Source organism: Streptopelia decaocto (assembly GCF_964273445.1).
Source record: "Streptopelia decaocto genome assembly, chromosome: 2".
NCBI lineage: Eukaryota > Metazoa > Chordata > Aves > Columbiformes > Columbidae > Streptopelia > Streptopelia decaocto.
In genome coordinates this window covers 113,621,803-113,649,092 of record NC_138655.1, presented here as the reverse complement: position 1 = coordinate 113,649,092, position 27,290 = coordinate 113,621,803, and the positions used below count along the sequence as shown (strand labels likewise).

Below are 27,290 nucleotides of genomic sequence, written 5' to 3'. Positions count from 1 at the left end.
TGTTCAGATGTGTGAGTTACTTATCCTAGTAAGAGATAGAAAACCTGTCTTCACTTGATATTTTGTTTTAAATTAAGCTTGCTCTTTACAGGTTTCTTCCACAGTACCATGTGTTTTTAATTCATTGGTGTGTATCACCAGGCTTTCCTTCCCTTTCAAAAATTACTGTTACAAAAACCTCATATTTGGCTGCAAAACCACTTCAATAACACGCAATTTCTCTATCATCTTTATGAAGCTAAAAGGGGAATTTATTTCCAAGAGTGCACCCAGCAACATAAACTACAAATGTACTGGATGACAGCATGAGAACTTTCTATTATCCTCGACAAAATGCCTTTATCTGCTACTTAGCTCTACTGGAAATAATAACTTTTGAGGGTGCAAAGTGCTTTGCAGGCTTTCGCTTTAGTCTTCTCCCCTTTCTTCTAGGAATTATCTAAGGAAGCAGAAACCTGTAGAGGTCTATCTGCCACCTGATGTCCACAGTCAAGGAACAAAGTGAGGTTGTTCAGAGCTTCGTGATTTGCTGTTGAACAATGACCAGAAGGGCAAGCTAGATTTTGCTATTTCATTTCCAGCTGATTAAGAATGCTTAATAAAACAGGAGTTAGTGCTGCAGTTCTCCTCTGAAACTTTGCAAGGGAAAGGCCATGTAGTCCTTGAAAGTGCTAAGGAAACACAACGGTGTTTCTGAATTTCAGCTACAGAGAGATCTTGATGATATCACTGAAAAACAAAAGGCAGAGATCTGACTACAGATACCTCACAGCTTAATCTTCAGCAGCCTTTCAATGATTCACCTGTTGGATTGGAGGATTTCCAATGCCAGGTATATATGAAAGTGTTTCACCTGTTCTCAAAAGGCTGTAAGAGGCTGTAAACATCCTGCTCATTTTTTTGTAAGTTAGTTTTTTCAACGTACTGTGACTAATCATGTGTGTCCTACCACATGTTCAAACAACAGCAGAAGTTTGCTCTGGAGTCTTTAATCATGGGATAATGCCTGCTAATTGTTTTTTAAATTGGCAATTTAATGCTTTCAGCTTCTCCTGTGTAGGGCATGTTCAGGTAATCTGTAGATTTACAACATTTGTTCCAGGATTGTCTCGAGGGAAAAGAAGAATCAAGGAAAGGTAAAAGAAGCAATATGCATACTAAAGCAAAACACCTACCTGATCTTACTACTCTTACAAGTAGGTTGCCACATAACAGGCAAATTGTGATGCCTCAGAGCAGTATTCATTCTATTCTATTCTATTCTATTCTATTCTATTCTATTCTATTCTATTCTATTCTATTCTATTCTATTCTATTCTATTCTATTCTATTCTATTCTATTCTATTCTATTCTATGCCATGCCATGCCATGCCATGCCATGCCATGCCATGCCATGCCATGCCATGCCATGCCATGCCATGCCATGCCATGCCATGCCATGCCATGCCATGCCATCCCATCCCATCCCATCCCATCCCGCATTTCTATGGACAAGGCTCCTCTGACGGCCCTGGTAATGCTCCGTGGCAGGTGAATTCAGTTGGAGCAGCGGACAGAGGACGGGGCTCCTGAACCGCCAGTAACGCAGGGCAAATGTACATGGAAGTAGGTTGGAGGAGATGAGATGGGGGGGGTGGATTAAAGCTAACAGAAGACACTCAGGAATTTGGGACTTGTACTATTTTTATCAGGACATTCAGACGAACTGTCTGAAAGCTTGATTGTCCTGATGTTTAGTATCACTAGCAAAATCTCTGGTCCTGCATTCACTTAATCTCCTAGTTCTTGACATGACAGCCCTGGTCTTAAAGCTTGGTCTGCCTGGGGTATGGAAGATCCTGAAGGACGAAGACGGATTTCAAGACAGCTTGTTCTGCTTTGTGCCAGCTGCTATTTGGACTGTGCCAGGCACTGCACATACCTAAAAAAAGATCCCAATTGAATGGCTAATACGCCAAACATACTTGTGTCTACAAACAATGCTTTTGTTCTTCATTAGATTGCACAGTGTTAGACCTTACTGAGTTTAGTCTTGGTGGCCTCACACATCATCATCTTTTGTAATGGTTGAGTCTTCTCCCTCCTTTTCAGGGAATACAGTGAGTCTAATGTAAACCACACACAACTCTTAAAGGCATGTGGAAACATGTCCTTCTAAATGGGCTTGTATCTGACAAAACCCAATATATTTCAGAGAAGATCACGTTCTTTGAGGCACTGTCACGTGTTTTATTCGTTTCCAAAGAAGAGTGAATTTTTTGGCCCTGTATAAATATTGCATCAAAGTAATTAATCTAGTGGCTTATACAATTCACTCCAAGGCGTGATATATAGCAACCTTCTCAACTGTACACCAGAATATCACATTGTGTTGGTTTTTTTTTAATATATTTTTTTTAAACTTCAACTGCACTCACATAAGTTGAACTAATTTATATCCCCTAAGGCTTTTGATCCTATAAATCATGAACTAACAACAGTTTAAGGTAAAATAAACAGTCTATCTTCCTCTTGGAGATCTGCCAAAGAAGAACATTTGCCACAAAACCTGGTCGTCCCTAGAATTTCAGTCATTCGGATTAAAGCTCTGAAAGGAATAAAATAAACAACCCTCACTACTGACAGCCAAACCAAATGATGCATTACTTTAGCTGCTTTTACTCTGTAAATACACTGCTACAGGGAAAACATGTATCATGCCTCCCTACAAAATCTGTATAGAAAGTCACAGTGGAATATTAATACTTTTCCCCCAAATTCTGTGCAGTGCTTCATAGGTGTTTGTAGGCTTGACAGAGAGGATGTAAAGCTGCATCAAATTTTTCTGCAACTCAACCCTTCCATAAAGGCTTTGAAATTTTCCAAAATATTCTCCCTACATTACAGAAACTTGCCTCTTTATTTCTAAGGCAGGAGACATTGCAGGAATACTTCTCACTGTGAAGAAAGCAGTTTTCCCCAATTGATCTGAAGGTCTCAAATATTGATCTTTGCCAGTTCTTACTCTTAGCTTTTTAACTTTCTAATTTGCATTGTATTTACAGCAGAAAACAAATGGCAATATGAATTCTCACAAAACGAGGGTTTTAAAGGGAAACTTTTAGATACAACTTCTAATTAATCTCCTGAATTTACACTATGTCCCCGTTATTTTGTCTGGAGAAAAAAGTGTGCCTCTCTGAGGGGAAAAGAACCATACAGAGTTTGACTGTATAAAATGAGCTGTAAATCTAGCACTGAGCAATGACTCATATGATAGGGAAAATCATTTTCTCATGTCAATCAAGCACTCATCCGAAGGTACACAAATTACTGATCTAAGTGCTTTTTAAAAGTATATTTAAACACCATAATATATTTAATTTATATGGTAATATAAGACAAAAAACCAAGCACAGGCAGTACTAGAGGGAGGGGTGCAGAATGAGCTCACACATATATAAAGGTGGTCCAAGTCTGAGAGATACAAATTCCGGCTATGCCAAGTTTCAAGTGCCACTCCGGCAGAGATTTTATTTTGAGATGAACAAGAAGCCTGGACATCCAGGCAGAAATCAAAATACTCAGCTGAGAGTGCACAACTGCTGCTTGAGATTTTTGTCAAATGCTGGACTTGTTCCAGATGATCTGTGTGATGAGGCCAAACCCAGACAGCACTACAACCAAGGATCTTGCCAGTAGTACACCTTATCTTAACTTTTAGACAAAAGTGACAATAAGAAGCCAGACTAAGCAGTCTGAGCTGTACCTTGCCGACGTCGACTGTTGAGTTTCCTAAAGCAGGTGCCCTCCACAAGCCGATTGAGACGTTGCTGCTTGATTAGTTCTAAGATCTCAGGCTGAATCTTCTCTTTTAGTTCCCTTGGGAAGAGAGAAAGCAGGCATTTGTCAAACTCAATCAGACCATCCTCTTTCAGACACTCTCACAAGGTGCTTCTGTAAGGAGTTCGAAGGGGATAACAGTCACAGGCAGCCCCAGCTCAGAATCTACTCTGCTCCAGAAAAGAAACCCTTTGTTTTTATAACACGGAATGGCAGTCAGGATATCTTGGTTGTAGACATGTCCCTGCTACGCCATCGGTGTATGACTCAGGCAAGTCACTTATTTGTTTCTTACTTTACACAGCTAAAAATAATGCTTGCTATAATATATGAACAAGGTTTTTCTGTGGCTAATAATGCTCTTTCATCACAGGAACACTGTGAAACTTATTCGAGGGTCTGTCACATTTTGTTGCACGATCCTCTGCTGGTATAATTTACTAGCATTATTATTTAGGACAACACTAGAAGGCAAAAACACATTTTGAAACAATGATAAAAAATGGCAAACCACGCTAATGAGCTAAAATAATCACCAGCACTATACACTTGTTCTTAATTCCATGCCATTCAATTAACTGATCACCAGAATTTTGTGGAAGACTAACCCATGACTAGGGATTGCTCAAGGACCAAACTTCACCCTTGTGCAGGAGTAGAGAAACCTACAGTGCATTTAGAAATAATACTATACATCCTTCAGAAAATCCTTTTTCTATATCCTACTTGGATAAGAGTTCAACATGTCAAGAACTAGACAGAAAACGTATGCACATAATATTTAAAGTTTTATTTCATACACTATCACATGGATTCACAGATGTCTAAATTCATCAGTTATATCCTCACTTAGATTCATTAAACATACATAAAAGACAGGTTTAAACATCAACTCGACAGCAAGCCTAGTAAGATTAAAAAATAACTGAATGTGTAGAGGATTTATAAAATATGAAGTATTTCAGAACCATAATTTTGTATTGCTGTACACATTAGGTAATATCAAAAATCATTCTGTCTGGCAGTCTGCTCTAGCAATTGTCATCAAAAGGAAGCAAAGCTGTGGTATCCCATAGAGACAACAAAAATTTCTCTCCTCCTCAAAACTCCTCAGAACCCAGTCTCTGCCGATTTCCATGTTCATTTACATCCTCTACCTTTGATCTGCCAGATCCCCACTGAAACAACTGGAAGTCCTCTGCTAGAAACATCAGGCCTTTAAACACAAATGCCATCTTTCCCCTACGTATTAACAGAATGGTTGAGAGTTCTTGATGCATAACCCACTGCATATTTACAAGCTGTGAAAATCTAGCTGGTCAAACATCAAGGAAGCATTGTAACTATAGAAACAGTCCACCATTTGGAAACGTATTATTAGTCCTTTAGGATAATTGTCAAGAGCTCTTGTTTTCTCATTGGGAACTAATATATGAATATGCTGAATGATTAAATACTGTGATCAAAAGAATTTTGCACTTGAACAAAACTCTTGCCTTTACTAAGCTGATGAGTTTCCCCAGTCCCCAGGTAAGAGCTCGGAGCAGGGGCTGAAGAGAAAATTGTTAAAACACAGTGTGGATTACTCAGCTTTCCAGGCTGCAGTCTAAATCTCCAGCTGGACTGATTTCAAACATTCAATACTGGTATAAACATCGGCTTGATATTTAGGTAGTTTAATTGGATGGTTATCATAAAACAGGTGTTAAAGATATCATAACATCACAGTTGTGAGACACTAATGAAAAAATACAAAAATGAATGGGTCACCCAGCACATTAACATCTAACTGCTCATAGTATTCCCTCTTGCATCCTCCAAAGCCCCATCTGCCATTTACAAACCAGAGGAAGAGAATGATTTTTAACCAGTCCAAAAATAAATACGTAATCCTCTCTGAAGTACTTCACTGTCTCAGGCTAACTTTGCATAGGAGGAGAGGAGGCAGGATGGAAGGGACACTTTCTCCCTCTTTGCTGATGTGCTGGAGTCCTTCTACGTATTTGAGCATATTGGCTTTCAGAACTGTGAAGCTGAGAGGTAGAACTCTCTTCTGCTTACAGTCCTCATATTTGAACATTCAGAGGTTGTGGAGACAACTCATTACTCCTCAGAGAAAGTCTTCAGTGACACCTCATAAGTCCATCCATCCCTTGTCATGGTCACCTGCACTTACTGTCCTCAGCAGCTCAGGCCAACACATGGTTTACTCTGACTTGTATGGTTTTCAGCTGGTTTTCAGCTACCATCGCTCCAGACACATTTTTGCAAGGTGATCCTGCCATTTAGTGCTCCTCACTGTCAAGGTTTCTGTTCCAGCACTTCAAAGTGACAGAAATGGTGCAAAACAATCAAACCATGGCATACAGTTGTACAAAAGATGTGCCTATTTGAATCTTTATATTTCCTTTAGAAAGCTATCTGAAGGCAAGGGAGTTCAGTTCTTTGGGGTCAGTGTCTAAAGAGAGAAGGTTTAGGAAAAAAAAAATGTCTGCACAAGAAATAAGGACTCCTGCCTAATTTTAAAATCAATCAGGAACAATGAGCTAAGGAAAATCATAAATGCAAATACATTTAGTGAAAATTTTATTTATTGTCCTTCAGATGACACCGGCTTAACAGTTTGTGCCTTGTGAAGAGAGAACAAACTTGGAAACTCTAAGGAGACAGTGGCTTTAAAAATCGCTTTTAGTTTCCTACTGTGTTCCTGTCATGTAAGAATGGCAAAAGTTAGTGGGCTAGTAAGACAGAAGGGTTGAGGGAACCACACAGTAATCTATATGATAGCTAATTTTCTGATTTCACTGGTTGTGGCAGTATAGGCAATACTGACATCAGTTACCTGTTTTACAATAATAGACCTGAACTGTTGGCAAATCTGAAAACCACTGAAACTATTTTTAAATTATTCAAATTATACTAGTTCTTCTTCAACACTAGTTATATCTGTCCCCAGCTTTTACCTTTCCAGCTTACAATTAAGACTCTTTCTCGTTAGCTGTTTTCCTTCCAGGACTGGGCATATTACAGACACTTAAATCATTACAACACAACAGAAGAGTAATCTCAGAACTGCTTTCATGTGTGTTGTCCTTTTATCTTTCTGGCTTGTATCTATGCCCTCTCTCTATCACTTCAGGCATTCAGAGCAGGCATTAGTGACTCCTTCTAAGATTGCAGAGAAATCTGTAAGATAAAAAGCCGAAAAGCATCCACATCCCTCTCTCTGTTTCCCTCCATGTCGTTGATTTTCACACAGATGTTACTTAGCAATGGCTCCCTACCTGACATTAACTCTCCTTTAACCAGCAAGTGTCCACTTGGACATTGGATCTTTACTCAATATTAACTCATCTCTGTTGCCATTTAGTGTGTCAATGAGATCTCTAGTCCTCTACGGACCCGCAGGATTCCTAGACAACTTACTCCACAGCTATTCAAAATGAACCAGTGATACTTTATAATTTCGTTAAAGAATGGCAGTTTGGACAATCGGTAATGATCTCAGAATCTTGAATTGATTCTGTTCCAAAGGACTTTTTATTTTCCCTAATCAAAAGTGGACATTGAAAAAAACATCTCACATGATACAACGATGCTCATGTAAAAGAAACAACTAATCCTTGCAAAACAAGGTGGTTGTAGTTAGGAGGATCTAAGGCAACATTTTCCAGCTTACATGCAAATCCAACTCAACTGAAGCTTCTCTCACTTGAAAACTTAAAACTTCAGTGCTTCATACAATCAATAGCAGAAGAAAGACTTCTACCATGTTCAAGGTAAGAAAAACCACCATCTGATTGCCATATTCTCATACAGAATTAAACAAGGCATGCTGAGTTCACATTCACTGTTGTGTGCAATCTCTTTTAGCTATCTGCAAGGCTTCAAAATACCACGACCGCTCTCTTCACTCACAGTCCTTTCCCTACAATGAGGCCATGATTCTGTACTTTTATCAGTTGTGCCATCTATGCAACATGAGAGAGTTCAGTACAGGGAATCAAATCAAAGGGGAAAATGAAAGAACCATTTCTTTTCACAGTCAAGAATAAGTGATCATGGTTGCAATCAAAATGCAAATGCATGGAGTTAAATCTCTGCAAATGCAGTTGTGATTGCTTAAACACCTTATCGATTTACTTAGCCTTTATAGCCTTTAGGCTTAGCCTTTGTCCTGAATCTGAAATGAGTCTCTGGTAACACTTCAGTTCCTTTTAACATTTTGTGTTGGCTGTTTCAGTCACTCCAGGATGAAGAAGGAGACTCCGCACTGTGGCAGCGACTCACCAGAGTGATACTGGAAATAAAGAGCTTGCAGAGGGCACTGGCAAGTTTCACGAGGTCAGATGATGGTGCAAGAGAATATAAATAGTTGATCTGTATCATACTTGCAGAGTTGACTCATAGGGAAAGCAGGGAAAATGAGAAGCTTTGGTGACAAGCTTTGCAGTACTGAGCAGCTTTGAACCACTACACGTTGCAGGGGATTGGCAGGGGATTTCTGAGTGGCGTAATGATGCAAAACTGACTGGAAACTTTTGTAGCTTTTTAACTGATGCATTACTATGAGTGACATGAGTTCTAATTGGGCATTAGGTCCTATCCTCTAATACACTGAAAACATAAAAGAAGCACTCCCCCTTTGATCCACATTGGTATGATTAAAATTTAAGTGTGTAATTCTACTTAGCTTATGCTTCTGCTATTGCTCTGCTGCCCCTGGAGGAATGCGACCCCAGAGATTGTACTTAGGTATCTGTATCCCTTAGAAACAAATCAAAATCAGCATCCTGCTTCTGAATCCTGAAATGCTCTGGTCCAAACCCCTCTCTATACCTTTGTCTTGAAAAGGAGCTTTGGAAAATCACAAGCCATTCCATTTGAAACATTCATTACATTTCAGCTGATGCTTCCAGAGTCCTCACCACTTCTCTGTTGATCTCAAAAGGTTCTTGCTATTCTCAGCACATCATTTGTGTACCACGGAGTCTGCAATCTGTCCTGTGCCATCAGTTCAGCCACAAGCCCACACTTGGTTCAGAGCCAAGTACAGCCTCCATTTTTCATATAACAGAACAAAGGGTGTTCCGAGAATCGGGAAGGAGCTATGGTGGTAATATTAGCATCTGATACTTTGCAGTAAACAACGAGGAAATGAGAATCCCATTGGCTAGCTGCCAGAATGTTTTATCATTTACAAAGAAGTGACTGCTTGTCATTAAGACCTAAGATAATGCTGTAAACAAAGACAGTCATATAAAACACCACCCTTTTGTGGAGCTAGTGTGTACTGGCTCCTCTTCTTATAGGCTTCTCCCTGCCTTGCTCAGAGAAGTGAATTGGAATTTTTAAAGACCCTTGGACAGAGAACAAATATGTTTTTTGTTTTAAGACACTACCAGCACCAAAACCAGGCTCACAATCATGCAAAGCTAGGAAATATCAAAGCATTGTTTCATACCAGTAAGCCATGTGAGACCCTGCAGGGATTTGCTGAATCCGGTTTAACTGAACTAAAAGAACAAGTTATGATTCCCAGCAGAAGAAAAGATAATGCATTTCAAGCAGATGCCACGCTACTGCTTTTGAGCACAGCTCCCTGGACAGCTTTCCTCCTTGTTTTTCCCCATAAAAGCCACAAATGTCATTCACATTTGTTAATCCTTCCATGGAAAGATGAATGGGGACAAAAGACAGTACTTACAGAATGGGACGAGACTGGAAATCTTCCTGGTTCATTCTTTCAGACTGGCGTATTTTCAGTATTTCTGTGTAACTGAGATTCTGAAGTTTGCTCTTGAACTGATCCAGAGAGCTAGGCTTGGTAGTGAGTGCTCTCATTATCTGTTCTTTCACTACCTGCATTACCTGTGGTTGACAAGGAGAGAAAAAGAAAACCTGTGTTAACACTTCATGTGTTTTTGTTTCAAATCTTATTCTGGGTCACAGTAAGGTTTCTAGGTGTAGAAGATGATTAGTACTATGTGATCTCAAGACAATTTTTCAGTAGCATAACCAGAAAATAAGCCAACTTCTGTCACGGCATCACAGCTTGTAGTAAAAGCTCATCTGCTCTGCAACAAGAAAAAAATTGGGGTGGGGGGAAGTGGTGGGGAGGGTGTCATTTACTGCTTGGCTGGCTCCCTAGACAGCTAAATTACAGTTGCTGGTTACAGGACATTAAGTTCCACTCTGTCTGTGGTTTGTGTGCCTGTGGCAGCAGTAGTGTGGTTCTTCTGCATTCTGAGCTGAGGTGATGCTCCTGTCATGTCAGACACAGGCACACATACACCACCGGACTCACAGAATCATAGAATGCCCTGAGTTGGAAGGGATCCAGAAGGATCATCGAGTCCAACTCCTGTCCCTGCATATGACAACCCCAAAATTCACACCATGTGTCTGAGGGCATTGTTCAGTCTCTTCTTGAACATTGTCAGGCTTGGGGCCATGACACCTCCCTGGGGAGCCTGTTCCAGTGCTGCACCACCCTCTGGCGGAAGAACCTTTTCCTAATGTCCAACCTAAACCTCCCCTTGGCACATCTGACTTGTTATAGCAGAAAAAATCTAAGAAGTTCAAAGCAGATTTCCAAGAGCACAGATGCACATCCTCACTTCTGCCAGCTCAACTCAGGTGAAGTGCACAAGACACAGGGGCCAGACTAACTGCCCACAAGAGAGACTGGAGAGAGTTTTTCAGGTCTTAGAGATGCTCTCCTGATCAGAAAGCAGTAGCACAAAGCTGCTAACTGTGGCCCATTGCTTCCCTTGTTCCTTATGCCCAGAGGCGATGGATGCACACTGAAACACAGAACGTACCCCTCTGTACATCAGGAAGCACTTTTTCACTGTGAGAGTGACCAAGCACTGGCACAGGATGCCCAGGGAGGTTGCAGAGTCTCTGTCCTCGGAGGTCCTCAAAAGCCACCTGGACATGACCCTGGGGAACTGGCTCTAGATGATCCTGCTTGAGCAGGGAGGTTGGACCAGATGACCTCCAGAGGTCCCTTCCAACCTCAACCACTCTGTGATTCTGTGAGAGCCTTATGCTGCAGGCACATTATGGCCATATAAAGTGAAGGAAAGAAAACTTACTAAAAGAGATCATTAGTCAGGGGAGACAGAGAGAGAGAGGTCAGTTTGCCTTGGATATTACATGATTGCTTTTGAAGCAATGCCATAAACAATGCAAACTGAAGAATGAGAATGAAGGATGGCTGGGCAACTGCCATCTATCTGCATATTAATTATTTTATCAGGAGAAAACTGCTGAGACAGTTAACTAAAGGGAATTGCTTGGCTCTAGTTCAAATAAATACGTATCACAGATTACTGTCTGTCTCTCCACAATCCTAGACTCTTTTCTTGGTGCTGGTGCAAATCACACACTTTGAAATATTTATCTCACGCTGTGCTTAAGTTGGCTGAAAAAACAATTTATCAGACTTAGAAAGGCCCATCCCACCTAAATTCAACAGCTAAAAACCACTAGGAAATGGTAACGCCCCCTGGTATCAAAGCAGGTGTGACAGAAATTAACTGCTACTCAAACAAAGGGCAAAAGCTTTTTCTGCACTGTTAATTTTCCTTTATTATTTCATCTTCACTATGTATCTTAAAACAGAAACTCAGTCCCTTAGAGGTTCCCTAATCCTTCTGAAAATCTCTCTTTTCACATGAATTTCACCGCTTCACATGTGTTGCCTTAGTCTTCTATACCTTATTGCCTGCACCATGTTTTCTATATTTGCCTCCCGAGACGTCACTTCTTTCTCAGATGTGATCTAAGCACTCATTTTAGCTGTGTCCAGCAGGTGAAACTAAACAATTAAAGAACTGAAGATAATCTCCTTCCTTAGAGCAGGGACTACACCCCTTCCAGAGATCTAATTCTGGAGAAGTAAGATGCTTCTCCTGAAGGTGTTGGCTCAGGTGGACAGCAAATGCCTTCACCACTTTTCCACCCCCTGAATGAGGCAGCCGACTTACAATCACTCGGCTGGGGCCTTGCTTTGAATGCATCCTTGCAGTTAAGATCCTGCTCTTGGTAAATCTTGCAAATCTGGCCCAGCAAAGCTTGAGCTCTGTTCCATCCACTCCCACAAATCTATAGGTACGTTGCTATGTATTTGAGGAAGTCTTCTAAAACTTAGTTCGACAGTAAAAAGCAATGTTAAATTCTGTACTCTATGCCTGTGTACTCTTCATCCCGTATCCAGAAGCATTTGGTTTTAGATGGTGGCCATGTGCAGCTAAATCCCTCTGAAGAGTGATTTAGCTGGTCTGCCAGTGGGAATCAGCTAGTTCCCCATCTGAAAGACAAACTTCTTACTGCCATCTGACCGCTTAGAGGGATAAACGCCTCCTTGACAGCATTCGGAGTGTTTTCACTCGATCATGCCAGTCCAAGTAAGAAACATGCTGTCACACCTTGGAAAAGACAAACTGGAAAGCCAAACAACCATACCACCTCAACACTAATGGATCATGCCCAACAAGGCGAGTGGCACACTCTAACTGACTTCATTTGGTCTTGGTTTAATACCTGAAAGGGCTTAGGAAATGTTATGAAGGAAACGCCCTCAAAGGAATAGTGGGAGAAAATTAAGCAGACAATCCTAGGGACAAATTTGATGTTTAAAAATACCTTCTGTCTTCCTCTTTCTGCTTTCTTGACAATGACTACTTATCACTGCTAATTAATTTTAACTTACATTTTGTATATTTATATGTTATTAATAAGGACTGATTATTATTAACTATCAGGAATGGAGAAGAGGGGAGAGACTGGAAACTAACCTTGTGCATTGAAAACATTTTCAGCTATTGGTGCCTTCTAACACCACTGTCTGGGCTCCCAGCAAACTGGGCTTAACCTTTCACCCTCACAGAGAACGTGACATTCAGCTGCTGGCTTCACTTCTGCTTTCTCAGGTCCACTGAGAAATTGTGCCAGACTACTTTGTTACGTGTGGTTTTACAGCCAGCCTGCAGTCATCATTTCTGCAGTATCATTCAAAAGAAGCATGCAAAACCAGGGAGATTAATTCAAACATGTAAGCCCCATTACCACTCATGGGATCAAATTCCCTGGCCATTATTAGAAAGCAACAAATTACTGCGATTTCAAACAGACAGGCGTAGTAAAACTGTTAAACTAACCATACTACAGTACTTTATTAACTATCACTATGATATTACTTTGATTTTTCAGCACTAAACCAGATTTGTCCTGCCGTTGCTCATGCATGCCTGCAGTTTCAGTTTCATGCATTCATCCAAATAGCTCTACAGATCTGGTTTTGTGTTGCTCACATATAGGTTCAGTTTCCTAAATTCAGGCACTCACACTGGGAAAACTGCCTCTATGACCACTTTTTCCCATAAAATATAAACAAATGAATAAATGCTGTATTTCAGGGAGTTACATGTATGTGGATCCTCTTTTCAGTCCTATCTCTGAACCATCCATACGAAGCAGCGCTCATTCCTGGCTAAACAATGCAAAGGAGGTTCCAGTTCAGTAGACTCAGGGTGCTGTCACTTATGCTTAGTTGCAAAATCCTGTATAAACCCTTCTCTGGTGCTCGCTGCTGTGGTTAACACACAAACAACGCAAATTTCTCTTCTTTGCTATGATCTGCAAAGTTATGAACAGGATATCATCAAAGAGCTCCTTGGTTTTGAGGCTCCCCTTGCTCCTGGGACAGAAGGCAAGAAGCATACGCCCCAGGCCCAGCACATAAGGGGATGATCACTTGCCTTGTAATGTTTTATAGCCAACACTATTTAACTAGCTGGCCAAAATGTCAATGCTGCTGATTGCGTTGAGTCTCCTGAGCATTCGGGAATCACTGCCAAGAACTTCTAATCTGTCCAATTTCCAAAGCTGAGTTGCCAGCCCTAGATTACTGCTGTCTGAGAGACAGCATCAACCCTTCCCCGCCATGTGTCTGACCTTACGATTAAACTAAAGGTATTCTCTACTCAACATGATTGTAAGGAAACACTACAGATAGTTGTTTTAATTACATTATGCTTTGCTATTCTTACTGAGAAATGAGTGTTTCAGAGGGCACATTTGCTGTAAGTCATCCTTTTTATCTGATGACCTCTGCTATAGTAAGATAATCCTGAGTTGTGCATTACGACTAAGACAAGTAAATTCACTGAAGACATGAAGAGAAAGACAGAAGGCAAAAAAAGATGTTTTTTCTTTTTCGTTTAATCACATAGGACTGTATTCTCCATATTTTGTATCCATGCAATGTGTCGCGTATTTCTACAGTCAGTATGACTATGACACGAAAGTTATGTATTTTTTGTTAAGCTGTTTTAGTCTAGCTTTGTGTTTAGCTTATTTGACCTCATCTCTTGTCATATCACATTCTGACTACTTTGCCTTTCCAACATTTACCCCCTCTCTTGTTCTCCCTTCTCCCTCTTGCTATGACAACTTCTGCCTATGCAAAGAAAGTATTTTCCTTTCTGGATGGAGCAGATACCTGAACACTTGGGCTCTACAACAAGGGGACAAAATAAAAAGAGTGAAGTTGTCAACATCTGAAAGAGAAGTTTATCAGGGCCAAACTCCACAGCACCCTTCCCACTGACCATATTTCAGTGGCTTGTTAGCAACTAAGAAAAGCACAAACCTCTCTGTTCAGTTGATACCAATGAGAAGTTTGTCCTTGGTACTAGCTGGAGAAGACAGGCTGCCCTCTCAGGCACCTACCATTGCCTGTAAGCTTCTGGAAAACTAAGGCTGAGATTTCCACTCACCAAACATGAACTAAAAGCATCAATCCTCTCAGAAACTTCCCTCAGAAGAGCCTGAGGTGCTGGACATTCACAACAACGCATCTGTGGAGCACCAGACAGGAGATGAACCCTTCTCATAATTTCACCACAACATCAGTGCTTCTCTTGAATAAACATGCCATTTCACATGTAATGACCCTCTCACAGCACCAAGAACACAGCCAGAGACCACCACAGAAGACACTAAATTGTACCTCTTGTATGTTGGGGCACACATTACACTGATTGCTGCTTGGTGACTAAGTCAGGGGTTGTGTGTGTCAGTATGTTGTGGTGACTGATCGCCATTAATCTTGACAGTCCACCCTTCTTCTGCACAGACAAAACTTAGGTATAAATCCTGAGGCCTCATTACACTGATGTGCTTAGTTCAGTGCTCTCCTAATTTGGCTCAAAATTAGCAAGTACTGCAAGGCATGATTCCTCCACCTCATCCCAGCATATGATAAAAGAGCAGCCACAGAACTGTGCTGTAATCAGAGACCCCCACCCTCTACAACCACACTTGAAGCATCTGACATGTGAGAAGTTTTAAGGCTTTGTTCACTACCTTTTCCACGTGACCATTCAAAAATCAACAAGTCAAGAATCAGAAAACTAGATGAGAGACATCTCTTGCAAATTAGTTGTCAAGAATTCATACCCAGTTTCCTTCCTATCTAAATGCTCCCCAAAAGGAGCAGCTTGGCTTATGCAGGGTAAAAAAACAAGGGAGAAAACAGGTCCCTTCCAACCCCAACCATTCTGTGATTCATTTGTTGATTGAGATCCAGTTTGATCATTTCAGTCACAAAGGGATTTCCTTCAGTTAAATCCAAGGAGCAGGCAAAAATAGGTTGTACAATGAAATGGCCAAATCATTCTTAATGAACAGTGCTTACTGTCAAAGGAGGCCATAAAGAAAATCTAATTCTGAAGGGAAAGGAAATGACTTCAGTTTACAAGCAACCTGTCAACTCCTTTAATGAAAACTTTACATGTTTATTGTGTGCACCAGGTAATTCAAGACAATTTTTTAGACTGCTCCAAAGGATAAATTGTATTAACTAGATCAATGGTTATATTTTCAGAGTACTCAGATGAGTTATTCTGAAAGACTTTAAGGTCCTTGGAAGATAATTTAATGCTGTTTCCCACTCCCCATCCCAATCTATCTCCACATATTGCAGTCTGTGAATTCACACCACCAGTCTCTTGGTCACAGCCTGTACCAAGTTTCCGCTCCCCATTACTTTAGAATATTAATACAAACTCAACATCCTACACAAGCAAATTTAAACTCAGTGCTGGCATAATCTAACCATTGACAAAAGACTCCAAAGTTCCAGAACTCTATTCAAAGTTCCAGAGTCTTTTCCAGACTTCTATTACAGGCTGTGTGTTCTGGAATTACAATGAAAAAAAAAAAAACACAACACAAAAACACACCAGTTTTCAATCATCTTAACTATTCCAAAACACAAGGACAGTTCCTGTAGCCAGCGATAAAGAGGCAATTCTAAACCGTCTGGGTGTACATAGTCACAGGAATAATTAAGTTGATTCATTTTCAGGCAGCAGGATGAGGAAGCAGCTGTCAGAGGATTTAGTAAGTGTAAGCTCTGATACATTTTATCTCTCAATTTTCTGCAGAATTTAAAATCCATTGTGAAAAAAGTTCCTGTTGCTGACTTTTGTCTTCTTTATCTTTCTTTCTTTCTAAACTCCTTTGCTTGTGAGTGTGTTTTTCTGGTATGAACCAGATATCCTTCAGTCTCCAGAGAAGAGACTTAAAACAATGCAACAGTTTTGATCAAGCTGAGCAGTCCATTTCCATGTGGAATTGGTATCAATATCATTATCCAGTTCAGCAGTGACAACCATTTTGCAGGAACACCTAGCAGAAACGAATGAGCATGACTAGCGGATGTGATGATGGAACTGAGAGGTAGATGTGAAAAGTGGTTCCACACAAGGTGTTTAAAAGGCCTATAGCAGGCATCCAAAAACGTAACCCTGTAGCAATGGATCTCTGCAACGTGAAACCTCATTCAGAGCCTCAGGACCCAAATAAATTGCCTGCCCTCTGGTGAGGAAAAGAGGGAAGAGAACCTGAAGGAGCCTGACCTTGCACTGGATCCTGAGATCCAGAAGGTCGAGCAGTGAAGAAAGAAGAGGCTGAAGATGAAGCAAGGCCCATAACTGTTTTACATTTCAGAGGAGTTGTTTTTATTTCTGCTTTTCATGTTTGCTGGTGGGAAACCAGACTGAAATCACACACTTCCTGGGCACTGATGAGCTGAGACTGTTGTTAATCCAAGACTATGAAAGAAGAGATAGAGGTTTCATTACATTCTGGTGAGAAGGGAGGAATAACAGCCCCAGGGCCACGAGTGCAAGACTGATGAGCACCTTGAATCAAGGTGTGAAAGGGAGGTTGAGAAAGAGAGGAAGGGATCTGAGGAGCGACTGCATCTGAAGGTGCTGACGTAAAAAAGTTCACTTCCCTGCAACAGATTCTTGGCTCATCCTGCTACTGGATGTGAGTATTTTGTAAATTGTGTTCGGTGGAAATGGATCACTAATTGCTGCACTCTGTTATATGACATCCCTGGGCTACTCCACGTCTGCAGGAAGAGCCTGTGGCCACAGCTTGACTTGGCACTTTCCAAAGCAGCTCCCAGGATTCTGTTAGCTGCATAGATTATTTTTCTCTTGGATACATAGATCTGATGGAGAACCCCTGGATACCAAGCAGGCCTCCAGTTCTTTTTCAAAAATTACTATTTATTTGCTCTGTTAAAACAAGGAAGAGCGGCAGAGGCTTGGAGCAAAAAGCCGCTTGACCTTGATTGAGAAAAAAAGACAAAAGGCTACCAAAAATTCCACTGAAGGGTAATACAGCTAAATGGATGGGTGAGAAGATGTTTTTGACAATGAATGTTAACAGCCTGGAGCAGACAAAGGAAAAAGGAAGGCAGCTGGTAGGAAGGGTGTTATAATTATGGAAAAGTGACCAGAGCAGGAACAGAGGTTACAGTGGAGGCAGGTGGAGGCAGGCATCTGGCTGATGGCTTGCAACAAAATAAATTAAGGGGTGGAAAAGCATGAAGGGAAAAAAAAAAGAGGCTCTGATAGATGTTGTATTTCAATAGAAAATGAATGCTGAAGGAAAAGAACATATAAGATTTTGTTAGAAGATCAGTTAAAAGGAAACAGGAAAAGAAAAGGTAAAATATCGGGGAAATTACATATTTATACGCTTATGTCTTGAGAAGAAACTGACTGAAGGAAAACCTTCCTTAAGGACTGGCCTGAGGAAGTTGGGGTTAAAATTGACAGTAATAGAAAGAGCAGTGAACAGCAGTCCTTTACAAACTTGAAATGCATGTGGATTTAGAATCATCATCAAAATACATGTAAATACTGTCCAAAATGTCTTCAACCATTCTGGTAAAAGACAGTGTGAAAACAGTCCACTGGCTTCTTGCAGGGCTAAAACCAGATGCTACACTCAAATCCAAGGGTTTTGCTCAATACAATGCTAATCTAAACACACAAGTCAAATGCCACTTATTTGGGTTGTATTGGGCTGAAACAGGAATGACTGATCGACAGGAAGCTTCTTCACCACATTTAATATTTGCAGAATACTATTTGCATCAGAAATAAGGAATAAATTTATTTTACTTTGTGCCTTGAGGTAAGCAAAGCAAGAAATAAGTGCTGTGTGACAAAGCGTTTCTGCCCCAGTAAAATGATGTGCAAAGTTATTATGACAGTTTCTGTAAACTTCCATGTTAGTTAATTGAAGTCTTAGGTCAGCCAATATTACATTATTTCCCCCAATGTCTGACAACCTCCTTTGGCAAAATAAAACATGCAGAAAATAATTTGTGGGTGGCATTTAATCCAGGGCTTTTCACAGACAAAATGTACTGATCTTCTCAAACAAAATGTTAAGTGAGGGGAGGGCGAAAAAGAGGAGATATTTGTATCCTTAGTCATATACCAATGTAATAATTAATATGCCAAGTAACACGCTTGCAAATTCTAAAGGAAAATAATATGAGAGTTACCCATGACTAGGAACATAGATTTGGGTGCTGCTTCCCTTAAAATACACAATTACAGTAAATGGCATTCACTAAATGAAACTTAACTAATATACTGGCAAACAGCTGGTTCTACAGAAGGTAGCAAGGACAAAATTCTAATAGGTAAGTCTTCTCATAGAAAAGTGTAAAAATCAAAAAACCTCAAGTTCTGGGTAGTAATGATTAATAAAAAAGACTCTTTGAACAGGCAGAAAAACAGGAAAAGTGGGAGATCAATTTTTTTTTGTAAAAGGAACAGAAAGGGCTGGAAACATTGCTCAGTACATCTGGTAAGTGGATAAAAAGATAAGAACAACACTTTGCCTTAGAGCTTCACATCTTCCTACCTCCTTAATCTGAGATAAAACCAAAATAAAGGTGTGACCAGGTGCATTTCTGAAAGGAACTCCAGGCTCTTTTATGAGGTCAAACAACTGTGTTGCGGTCCGTCCTGTCTGAGGTATGAACGTCCACATGGAATTGCACGTGGTCCAAGCCTACCAATGTCCTTGCTTCTATTGTCCTTTTCCTTTTCTCCAGCCAACTCTGGAGACTCTTCAGCTCCATGTCTAAATGGGAGAGGAGCCAGTGCACCAGGTTCCTGTCTTTTTAATACTAAGAGAAATGGAGAACCCTAATCATCCAGGTGAACCATAACACACCAGCCTCGCACAAAGCACCAGGCTATACAGGGACAGCTTCTCTACCTCTCTCCTTCGTGCCTCTCTCTCCTGTTTGCTAACCCTCTTGTCCCAAGCCAAACAGACCTTGAAAGTCGATCTACTGTCTCTATAATGAACTCTGCTTGTTTCATGGAGCAAATTCTGCAGCTCTATCACCTATTTATTTCCTTAATTCTGAAAGGCCTATTAAAAAAAGAGGTGTATGACAGACAGACAGGGATAGACCTTTTAGAAGGGCAGGTTATGACAAAACAAGGAGTATGTGGTTTTAAACTAGAAGAGAGGAGATTCAGGTGAGACATGAGGAAGAAATTTTTTACAATGAGAGTGGTGAAACACTACCCCAGGTTTCCCAGAGAGGTGATAGATGCCCCATCCCTGGAGACATTCAAGGCCAGGCTGGATGGGGCTCTGAGCAACCTGATCTGGTTGAAGATGTCCCTGCTCATGGCAGGGGGGTTGGACTAGGATGCCCTTTGAAGGTCACTTCCGACCCAATCTATTCTATGATTCGATGATTCTATGACCCCCCAAGGTTAGATGGTAGGGAACACCTTGCAGGGGTCAGCCAGCTGGCCAGGACTGGGGGCTGTCAGTAAGGTTTCGTTCTGGCTGGACACAAGGGAGGTTGTAGGCAAAAACGGACAGTAAAAGTGGGTTCAGGGAGTTTCAGGCCCACACACTATTCTCAATGATAGCTGTTTTGACTTTGATAAAGAAAGAACTTCACCTGAAGTTCAGACTTTTCATCCTGAGTAATTGCTCTGATGTTTAATTTTCCCCTGATAAGGAACAGAAGTTGAAATACTGAAAGGTTCTATGGAATAAAATAAAACATTCATCAATTAGCTGGTTTAAACATTCTTACAGTAGCCCCAAAATTTGTCTCTGTTCAGGAATCTGAGAAATGAAACATTTCAATTTTTCCCATGTACATTTTTCACAGAGAATGAGATTTGCCTTTGAAAAGTGTTTACCTTGATTCAACTCTGTATAGGCAAAGCTCTGTAATTTTGCCCAGCTTTGCTAATACTTAAGTGTTTCTCCAGGAAGTCAAAAAGCTGGGCCAAGACTCAAACAGTAAAATTCCTTCTTTGCTTGCTTAGAGTACCACCTCACATTTTATCTGCTATTCACAGGAACAAAGGAAAATAAAATGATAAGTAGAAGTTGGAAGCGTCAGCTTTTGTTTTTCTGGACTTTAGTTAAACGCATCTACCAGTTCAGTGCTACCTGTTTTATCTTTTTTTTTTTTTGACATTCCATTGTATTAAGAAGCAAAACTTCCAAAATTTCTACCTAACAAAAATGACCAGAAAGACTGAAAATGTGTTTTTGGATTCCGTTGTCCAAATCAGAGAACTAGATTACACACTGAAGTTTTCCTGATGAATGCATAAATCGTATGTTCAGTATACTGGTGTTGGACTATTTCATTCAATCCTGTAACCTGCACATCCTTCCAGTTAAGGTAAATTATTGGGCTGAACATCTAGGAACGATGCAAAGAGGCAGCTGTGCTATGCCTCTGAATGAATGAACACAAATGTTATTATGCATAATAATTTACGACAAATAAGCTATAATAATTTTTAGGTAAACCCTTTTTTTCACATTCATGTCACTGAAGAAAGCAATGAGCTGAAAAACAAGTCCACAGTACACCAATTTTTTAGCACATCTCATATTAATAACCATTTCAAGTGACAGTCGTATTGATATCAGAGTCCAGTCAGTGTCATAAGAATAAAAATAGTGGCATGAATTAACTGAATGATTCACAAAAATACAGGAAGCAATGAAAAAATTAAATCCATCGTGACTCGTTAGATGCTAACTATAAAAATTATTCTGTAACACCGGAGCTCACAAATTACTGACTTGACAGATCATAATAAGTGCTGTCAGGACTATTACAGACCAAGATCTGCTTGGAACTGCCGAACATATAGAAAATGTCCATGCCCAAGAAAAAGTAAAAGGAAATAAATGTTTTCACTGCCATTTTAAAATGTTCTGAAATTAATGAATTATACCTTTGGAAAATTCTGCATTTGTGAAGTCTAGACCAACGAGATCTTTGCCTCAGGTGGTTATATCATTACTGTGCTGGTCATATAACCAAGAACAACACATACTATTTTTTCCTCTTGAGTTGTGTCACATAACCAAGCATATAAGGAATTCAACTAGACTGTTCTTAGAAGAAGAAAAAGCACAGATGATGTGTTTTGCTGTACCTCATTCTAAAAACTGCGGTGAAATTGTTTATGGCTTCAGAGACCTATATTTTTGATTTCTGCAAAGGAGCAACCTTTTCTCCCTCAGATTAAAGGAAAGCTTTTTTGGGGACATGCACAGTACAGGAAAATAAACTGCTCCCCAAAACAGACAGCAGTGATTTATCTGACTCCTAATACTAACATCAACAATTCAAAAACATTCAATCACTTCATGTTGTTTACAAAACTCATCTGCTAGCCAGAGAAATTAGGAATGCAACCAATTAGGTTACACAATCCTTTGCTTCAGGAACAGGATACCTTTCCACAGGCACAGGGCAAGCCATACACAGCTTATGAAATCTTAACTGAAGACATTAGTGACCATCAGACCTGTGTAGACTGGTCCCACTGCTCCATTCCCTTCACTATGTGTATAGGAAGCACCTGAAAAAATAACTTGATCCTTTTACTCCTATCACATCAGAAACAAAGGAAATTTTCTTACAGAAGGATTAAGACAAGATTGCAGTATTTTCCTTCAAGTTTACTCCCCACTATTGATTTGAAACTACCAATGACAAATACAGAAACACAAATATTTTCAGAAACACATTGATCCTGCCTTGGGGGCTAAATAACGTCTTAAATAGTGTTATTTCCAGCAACCAACTGTGAGTTATGGATGATGGAGAAAGGCTTACAATCTTCTGGTGATGAAAGACCCTTTCTCTGGTAACTTGAATGCTAGCACTGCACTTCTTTCGAGACTGTCATAAATCACTGCACTTGTTTCCATACTGTCCTTAATCTACATTTCTAATAAGGCAGCAGACTCCTCCTTTCCTGTAACCCCATGACTATTTACTTTTTACTTTGACGCAGAATTAGAATTAAATGCAAGCTATTTGTTTTCCTTTGAAAGGTTAGAATTGAATTCTGTGTGCTGCATAATGCAGCAGTAAACAACAACAAAAAAGTATCAGACTAATTCTGATATTCCCCTACTACCTCACATGTGATTACACAAAGGATTTGCTTTGGTAAATTTGCTCGGGTCCAGGAAGAAAATAAATGGGAGATGTCATGCTAGAGTGAACATGGCCCAGGGGCACAGACATAGTGTGGCCACACACCTGTTTCACATGTTGCTAACAAGAAGTGCAGAACTGAGGCTAAAGTCATAAGGATGCTATTCCTCCTTTTGAATATTCTGTTGTATTGTGTAATTAGAGTGCAGCAAGAGACAAGGAAACCAACAATTTCTGAAAAAAATCTTCTACTATTTTATCCCACTGCAAGTCAAGCAGAAAGGGGAAGGAGCTTCCTATAAGGGAAAAACTGATGGGAATGACACAACCTGTGTTTTCTGTGTGTGAAGTGCTTGCAGAGACCATGTGATAGAGTCAAGGGGAAATCCCTGGGTAGAGGGGAAGGCATGGAAGGTGGGAAGGAACTGCTATTTTCATGGCTGTAAGGGCAGGTAAGGGCAATAAAGATTCAGGGAGGGAAAGGGGATGATGGCCTAACTTGGAAATAACTGTGTAAAACACATCTGGAAAAAAACTTTGCCTCATATTTAGGATGAATGGTGTAAGCCTGGATGAACCTGGCACCAACACAGAGCAGGTATTTTCTGTAAAATAAGATACACCTAGTATTTAAACACTAGATTATTTTGGAAACCCCCATACCCTCTCTTGCATCAAGAACGCATAAAGCCCAAAAACTGTTGAGAATAGTCAACCATCTCTGGCATTTTCTTTAAATAGACTACCCTTAACACTGGCATTCCACTGATAAACAGAGATTTTCCAGTGTTTTCTGAGCACTCCTATGTCTGCTCAGCAAAAGGCAGATGCCTGCACTGTCACTGTCCCACATCACCACACAGCCAGCTCAGTGAGAGCAATTTTCCTATATAAAACCACTTCTTTTTTTTTTATATTCTTCTAATTCCCGCTACAGACTAAGATTTTCCTGACCTACCATTTTTTTTCTCCTTCTTTTTTTCCCTTTATTTTTTTTTTTTCTTTCTAGAGTTAAGATGCGCTTCCAGGAACACACTAAACAAATCCAAATACTCTACATGCAGAAACGTGTAACTTTCTATTGCAGAGGAGAGATGGGCTGGGGGAAGCCTCATAAGGATGCTATTATAGTAGGAGAGTGAAAAACAGCAGCTCCCCAGGGCAGCTGTGAACTGGGCAACGTGCCCAGGGGCCCAGGGGTGCGGGGCAGCGAGCACTGGATGCTGGTTTCCATGGAGGAGTGAGCCAGGGAGGCAGAAGAAGCATCTCATGGGAGGTACTGCTGCTGGCCGATGGCATGAGGAGGGGAAATACCTCCTGTGATTTCACCTGCCATCAGTGCCCGTGTCTTCATGGGGCTTGGTTCAAATTTGCTCCGCAACTTCAGCTTCCTCAGTGCTGTCTCTTTGCGGGGGAGGACCACAGCTCAGAATACACCGCGCTGTGCCGCCTTTGGTGGCTTCAGTGATTTACAGGAACACAGAATGCTAGGGTTAAGCTTTAAATAAATAAGAAAAAATATCCAGCAAAGCAACACAATCTCAAAGCATTCTGATCTGTGGCTTTTGGCACCCTCAGTCCTGCACAGAGGCCATACAAACTTCTTCTGCACATCATGAACGTTTGGCAAACTAAACATAAGCTTAGCAGAGCTGGTGTTGTAACTCGCAGCCACTGCCTACCCAGCATACATAAGCAATAGTTGCTGGAGAAACAGCCTATGGAGATCATGGTTCAGAAAATTATTATTTTTTGCACAGGTAAAAATAAGAAGCTACTTTCCCGATCCACCACAGTACATCACTATATCCGAATCCTGCATCAACATAGAAGTAGGGCACATATTCGCTGTACATTAGAATATTATTGGAGTGAAATTAATTTCAACACCTCACAAGGCTCCCTTGCACCAATGTTTGATCTTGGGAAAGCAGAGCGGATCTGCCTCATGTGCCATGTTGTATCTGCTGTGGTAGAAAAGAATTTATTGTATTTAGCTCATCGTAAGATTACAAGAGACCCTTCCAACACTTATAATGCACACCTGAGGACTTACCTAGGTGCAAACACTATTATTAGCTTTGTTCCCATTTTTAAAAGTCGTCAGAAGGAAATGGGGGGGGAAGCTACCTATTAGAGATCCTTGGGAAGGTATTAAACTAGTCAAATAGAAATCTGAGCTTAAAAAAAAAGCAAAGATACTTGAGGTGAAAGTACAAAGGTCAGCCAATTGCTTCTTGCCGTCTATGTAAACCCAAGTCCTCAGAATAGTTATTTGACAGAGACATGTCCACAAAAGGCAGGTTAGAACCCAAAGGTAGGTAAATATTTCCCAATGAAAACAAAATTATAGTTTTCTTAGTGAGTGTTCACAGCAAATATACCTGGCAGAGCTCTTGATATGGATTCAGGCCTGCACTGCAACAAGAGCAACTGATGGATGGTCCTTCAGTTGCTGGGTACAACAACAAGGTCCTTCCCAAATGACCAGTCTCCTGCCCTCCCTGAACTGGAAATCTCCATGCACCTGCAGTATATTGCTCATAGAACTCATAGATCTTAAGTCAGTGGTACCCACATAAAAAACACAGGTGGCAACTAAATGTTTCTCCAAGTAATCAGCTGGCTTTACTAACAGAGATGGCAATGCAGCAAGTGTGGATGCAAGTGCTTCCTAGAAGGATGTAAAGATGCAACCAAGGGAGCTGCTCATTAAGAAAACCTCTATTAGCTGAGATGCAGCACCTTCTGTTGAGGAAGGTACCGAGGGGAAAACAAATCAGCGAATTCCCTAACAGCACATTGTCCCTGCAGCTCTTGCACACTTGGCTGGAATGGGGACCCCGTCCCCAGGTACCCTGCGGCGCGGCTGGCAGCTGCAGAAGGCCACGGCTGCAGAGAAAACAGACGTCCAAATCAGGGCAGCCTTTTGCTGTGTGCACGATAGGGTCCAGTGGTTGCAAAGGAAAAAGGCAGATATTTAAGAGGGCTTGAGTGACGATAAGGAAAGTGTCACCGCTCTAGTAGCTTCTGCTCAGACAGCAATGCAAGCCCAACTTCAGGCTAGACATGAGGAAGAAATTCTTACAATGAGGATGGTAAAACACCGGCCCAGGTTGCTCAGAGAGCTGGTAGATGCCCCATCCCTGGAAACATTCCAGGCCAGGCTGGATGGGGCCCTGAGCAACCTGATCTAGTTGAAGATGTCCCTGCTCATTGCAGGGGGTTGGTCTAGATGACCTTTGAAAGTCCATTCCAACCCAAACTATTCTATGATTTTATGAACTTCACCAAGAGAGAGAAGAACAGTACAGCTCCCCATGCATGCAGGGTCTTCATCTGGGCATAAGTTCATGTACTTCCCCTATCAGCAAAAAATCCTCAGTTTACACCTGTTTTGAGGACTGCTTTCCACTGCCATAGGGTGATTATCACAAAGAGATACCGCAAAGAGAAGACAAGGGGCCAAACTGACCCCACTGTTACTGTAATCAAGCTGAGTGACACTGGGAAATGATTCAGATTCCTCAAAATTTAAGCTCTTCCTGCTTAGGGAAGATAAAACTTGAGGAGAGAGAAACAGATCAAAGGACTGAAAAGAAGCATTCATGTCTAGGCAGAAACATCAGAGAAGTCCCCCTGAACACTGGACTCTACTTAAGAACCTGGTAACTGCTATATTTAAAAATCACTATATTCCTAGAGACAGCAGGCAGAGGCCGAAAAACCATCAATCTGCAGCGACTACTGCCAGTAAACCTTGCTACATGTATGTATAGGTCTATCATACAAGAGGCTTGAATCTGGATTGTTACTGCAATAATATATCTACCATAGGTACTATCAGTCCATTTGGATTTTTTTTTTTTTTGCCTTATCTCAACCTCCTGTTCACAAAATTAGTCCAGTAAAATCTATTTTGAGGGGCTTTTGATAACATGGGCTAGATTTTAGGACATTTAAAACATTTCTCTGAAGAAGTTAGAGATCTCACTTTGAAAAAATAGATAAAAAATTATCAACCTCCTCCTCAAAGCACTGTAACAGAAGCTTTATTTATTCTTGGATTTTTGGAAGACTGCAGCCCACATATTATTTGTCATTTTCATATATTGGGTCAATATGTCATTTTAATCCTTTTTCTTTTCCTGCTTATGCCTCCATGCCCACTTCTTAAAAGAAAGGAAGCCACAAACAAGGAATCATCAGTAAAAAGAAGGCGTCAGGTATACTTCCTCATCTAAAGACTAGAGCTACCCAGTCAGTAGCAAATTAACCATAAAATATCAGATATAGGATGGTCTGAAAAAAATTAATAAGCTGAATAATCTGTTTCTAATGAGTTTTATACACCAGTCAGGGGAGAGCTGCCAATGACAACACTTTCATGCATATCCTATTTTTTATTAATTGTGTCAAGTAGTGAAAAGAGGTGAAACTGAGTAGCATAATTTGCATATGGATAAGAGACTTCCTGTGGTGGGAAACATCTTCAGAGTGGTGGGTGACACCCACCAAACATATCCACAATATGCAAACCTGTGAAGTTAAAACGCCCTCAGCTCCCAGTGGGCTTTAGGGAGCCTGGAGCACTCAGATATTGGTTCAGATACAATGAACATGGGATCA

The 27,290-nt window shown here is 40.7% G+C and overlaps 1 protein-coding gene across 8 annotated transcripts in view; it reads right to left on the bottom strand.

The window, feature by feature from the left end:
* ELMO1 (engulfment and cell motility 1) overlaps nt 1–27,290 on the bottom strand; it is a 320,189-nt gene that overhangs the window by 21,663 nt on the left and 271,236 nt on the right. For all 8 annotated transcript variants that reach the window (XM_082044344.1, XM_082044349.1, XM_082044343.1 and 5 more), the window contains 2 exons: nt 9,531–9,694; nt 3,750–3,862 (listed from right to left, as the gene is read on the bottom strand). In XM_082044344.1, the coding sequence (XP_081900470.1) occupies nt 3,750–3,862; nt 9,531–9,694 (277 nt within the window). The remainder of the gene's footprint in view (nt 1–3,749; nt 3,863–9,530; nt 9,695–27,290) is intronic.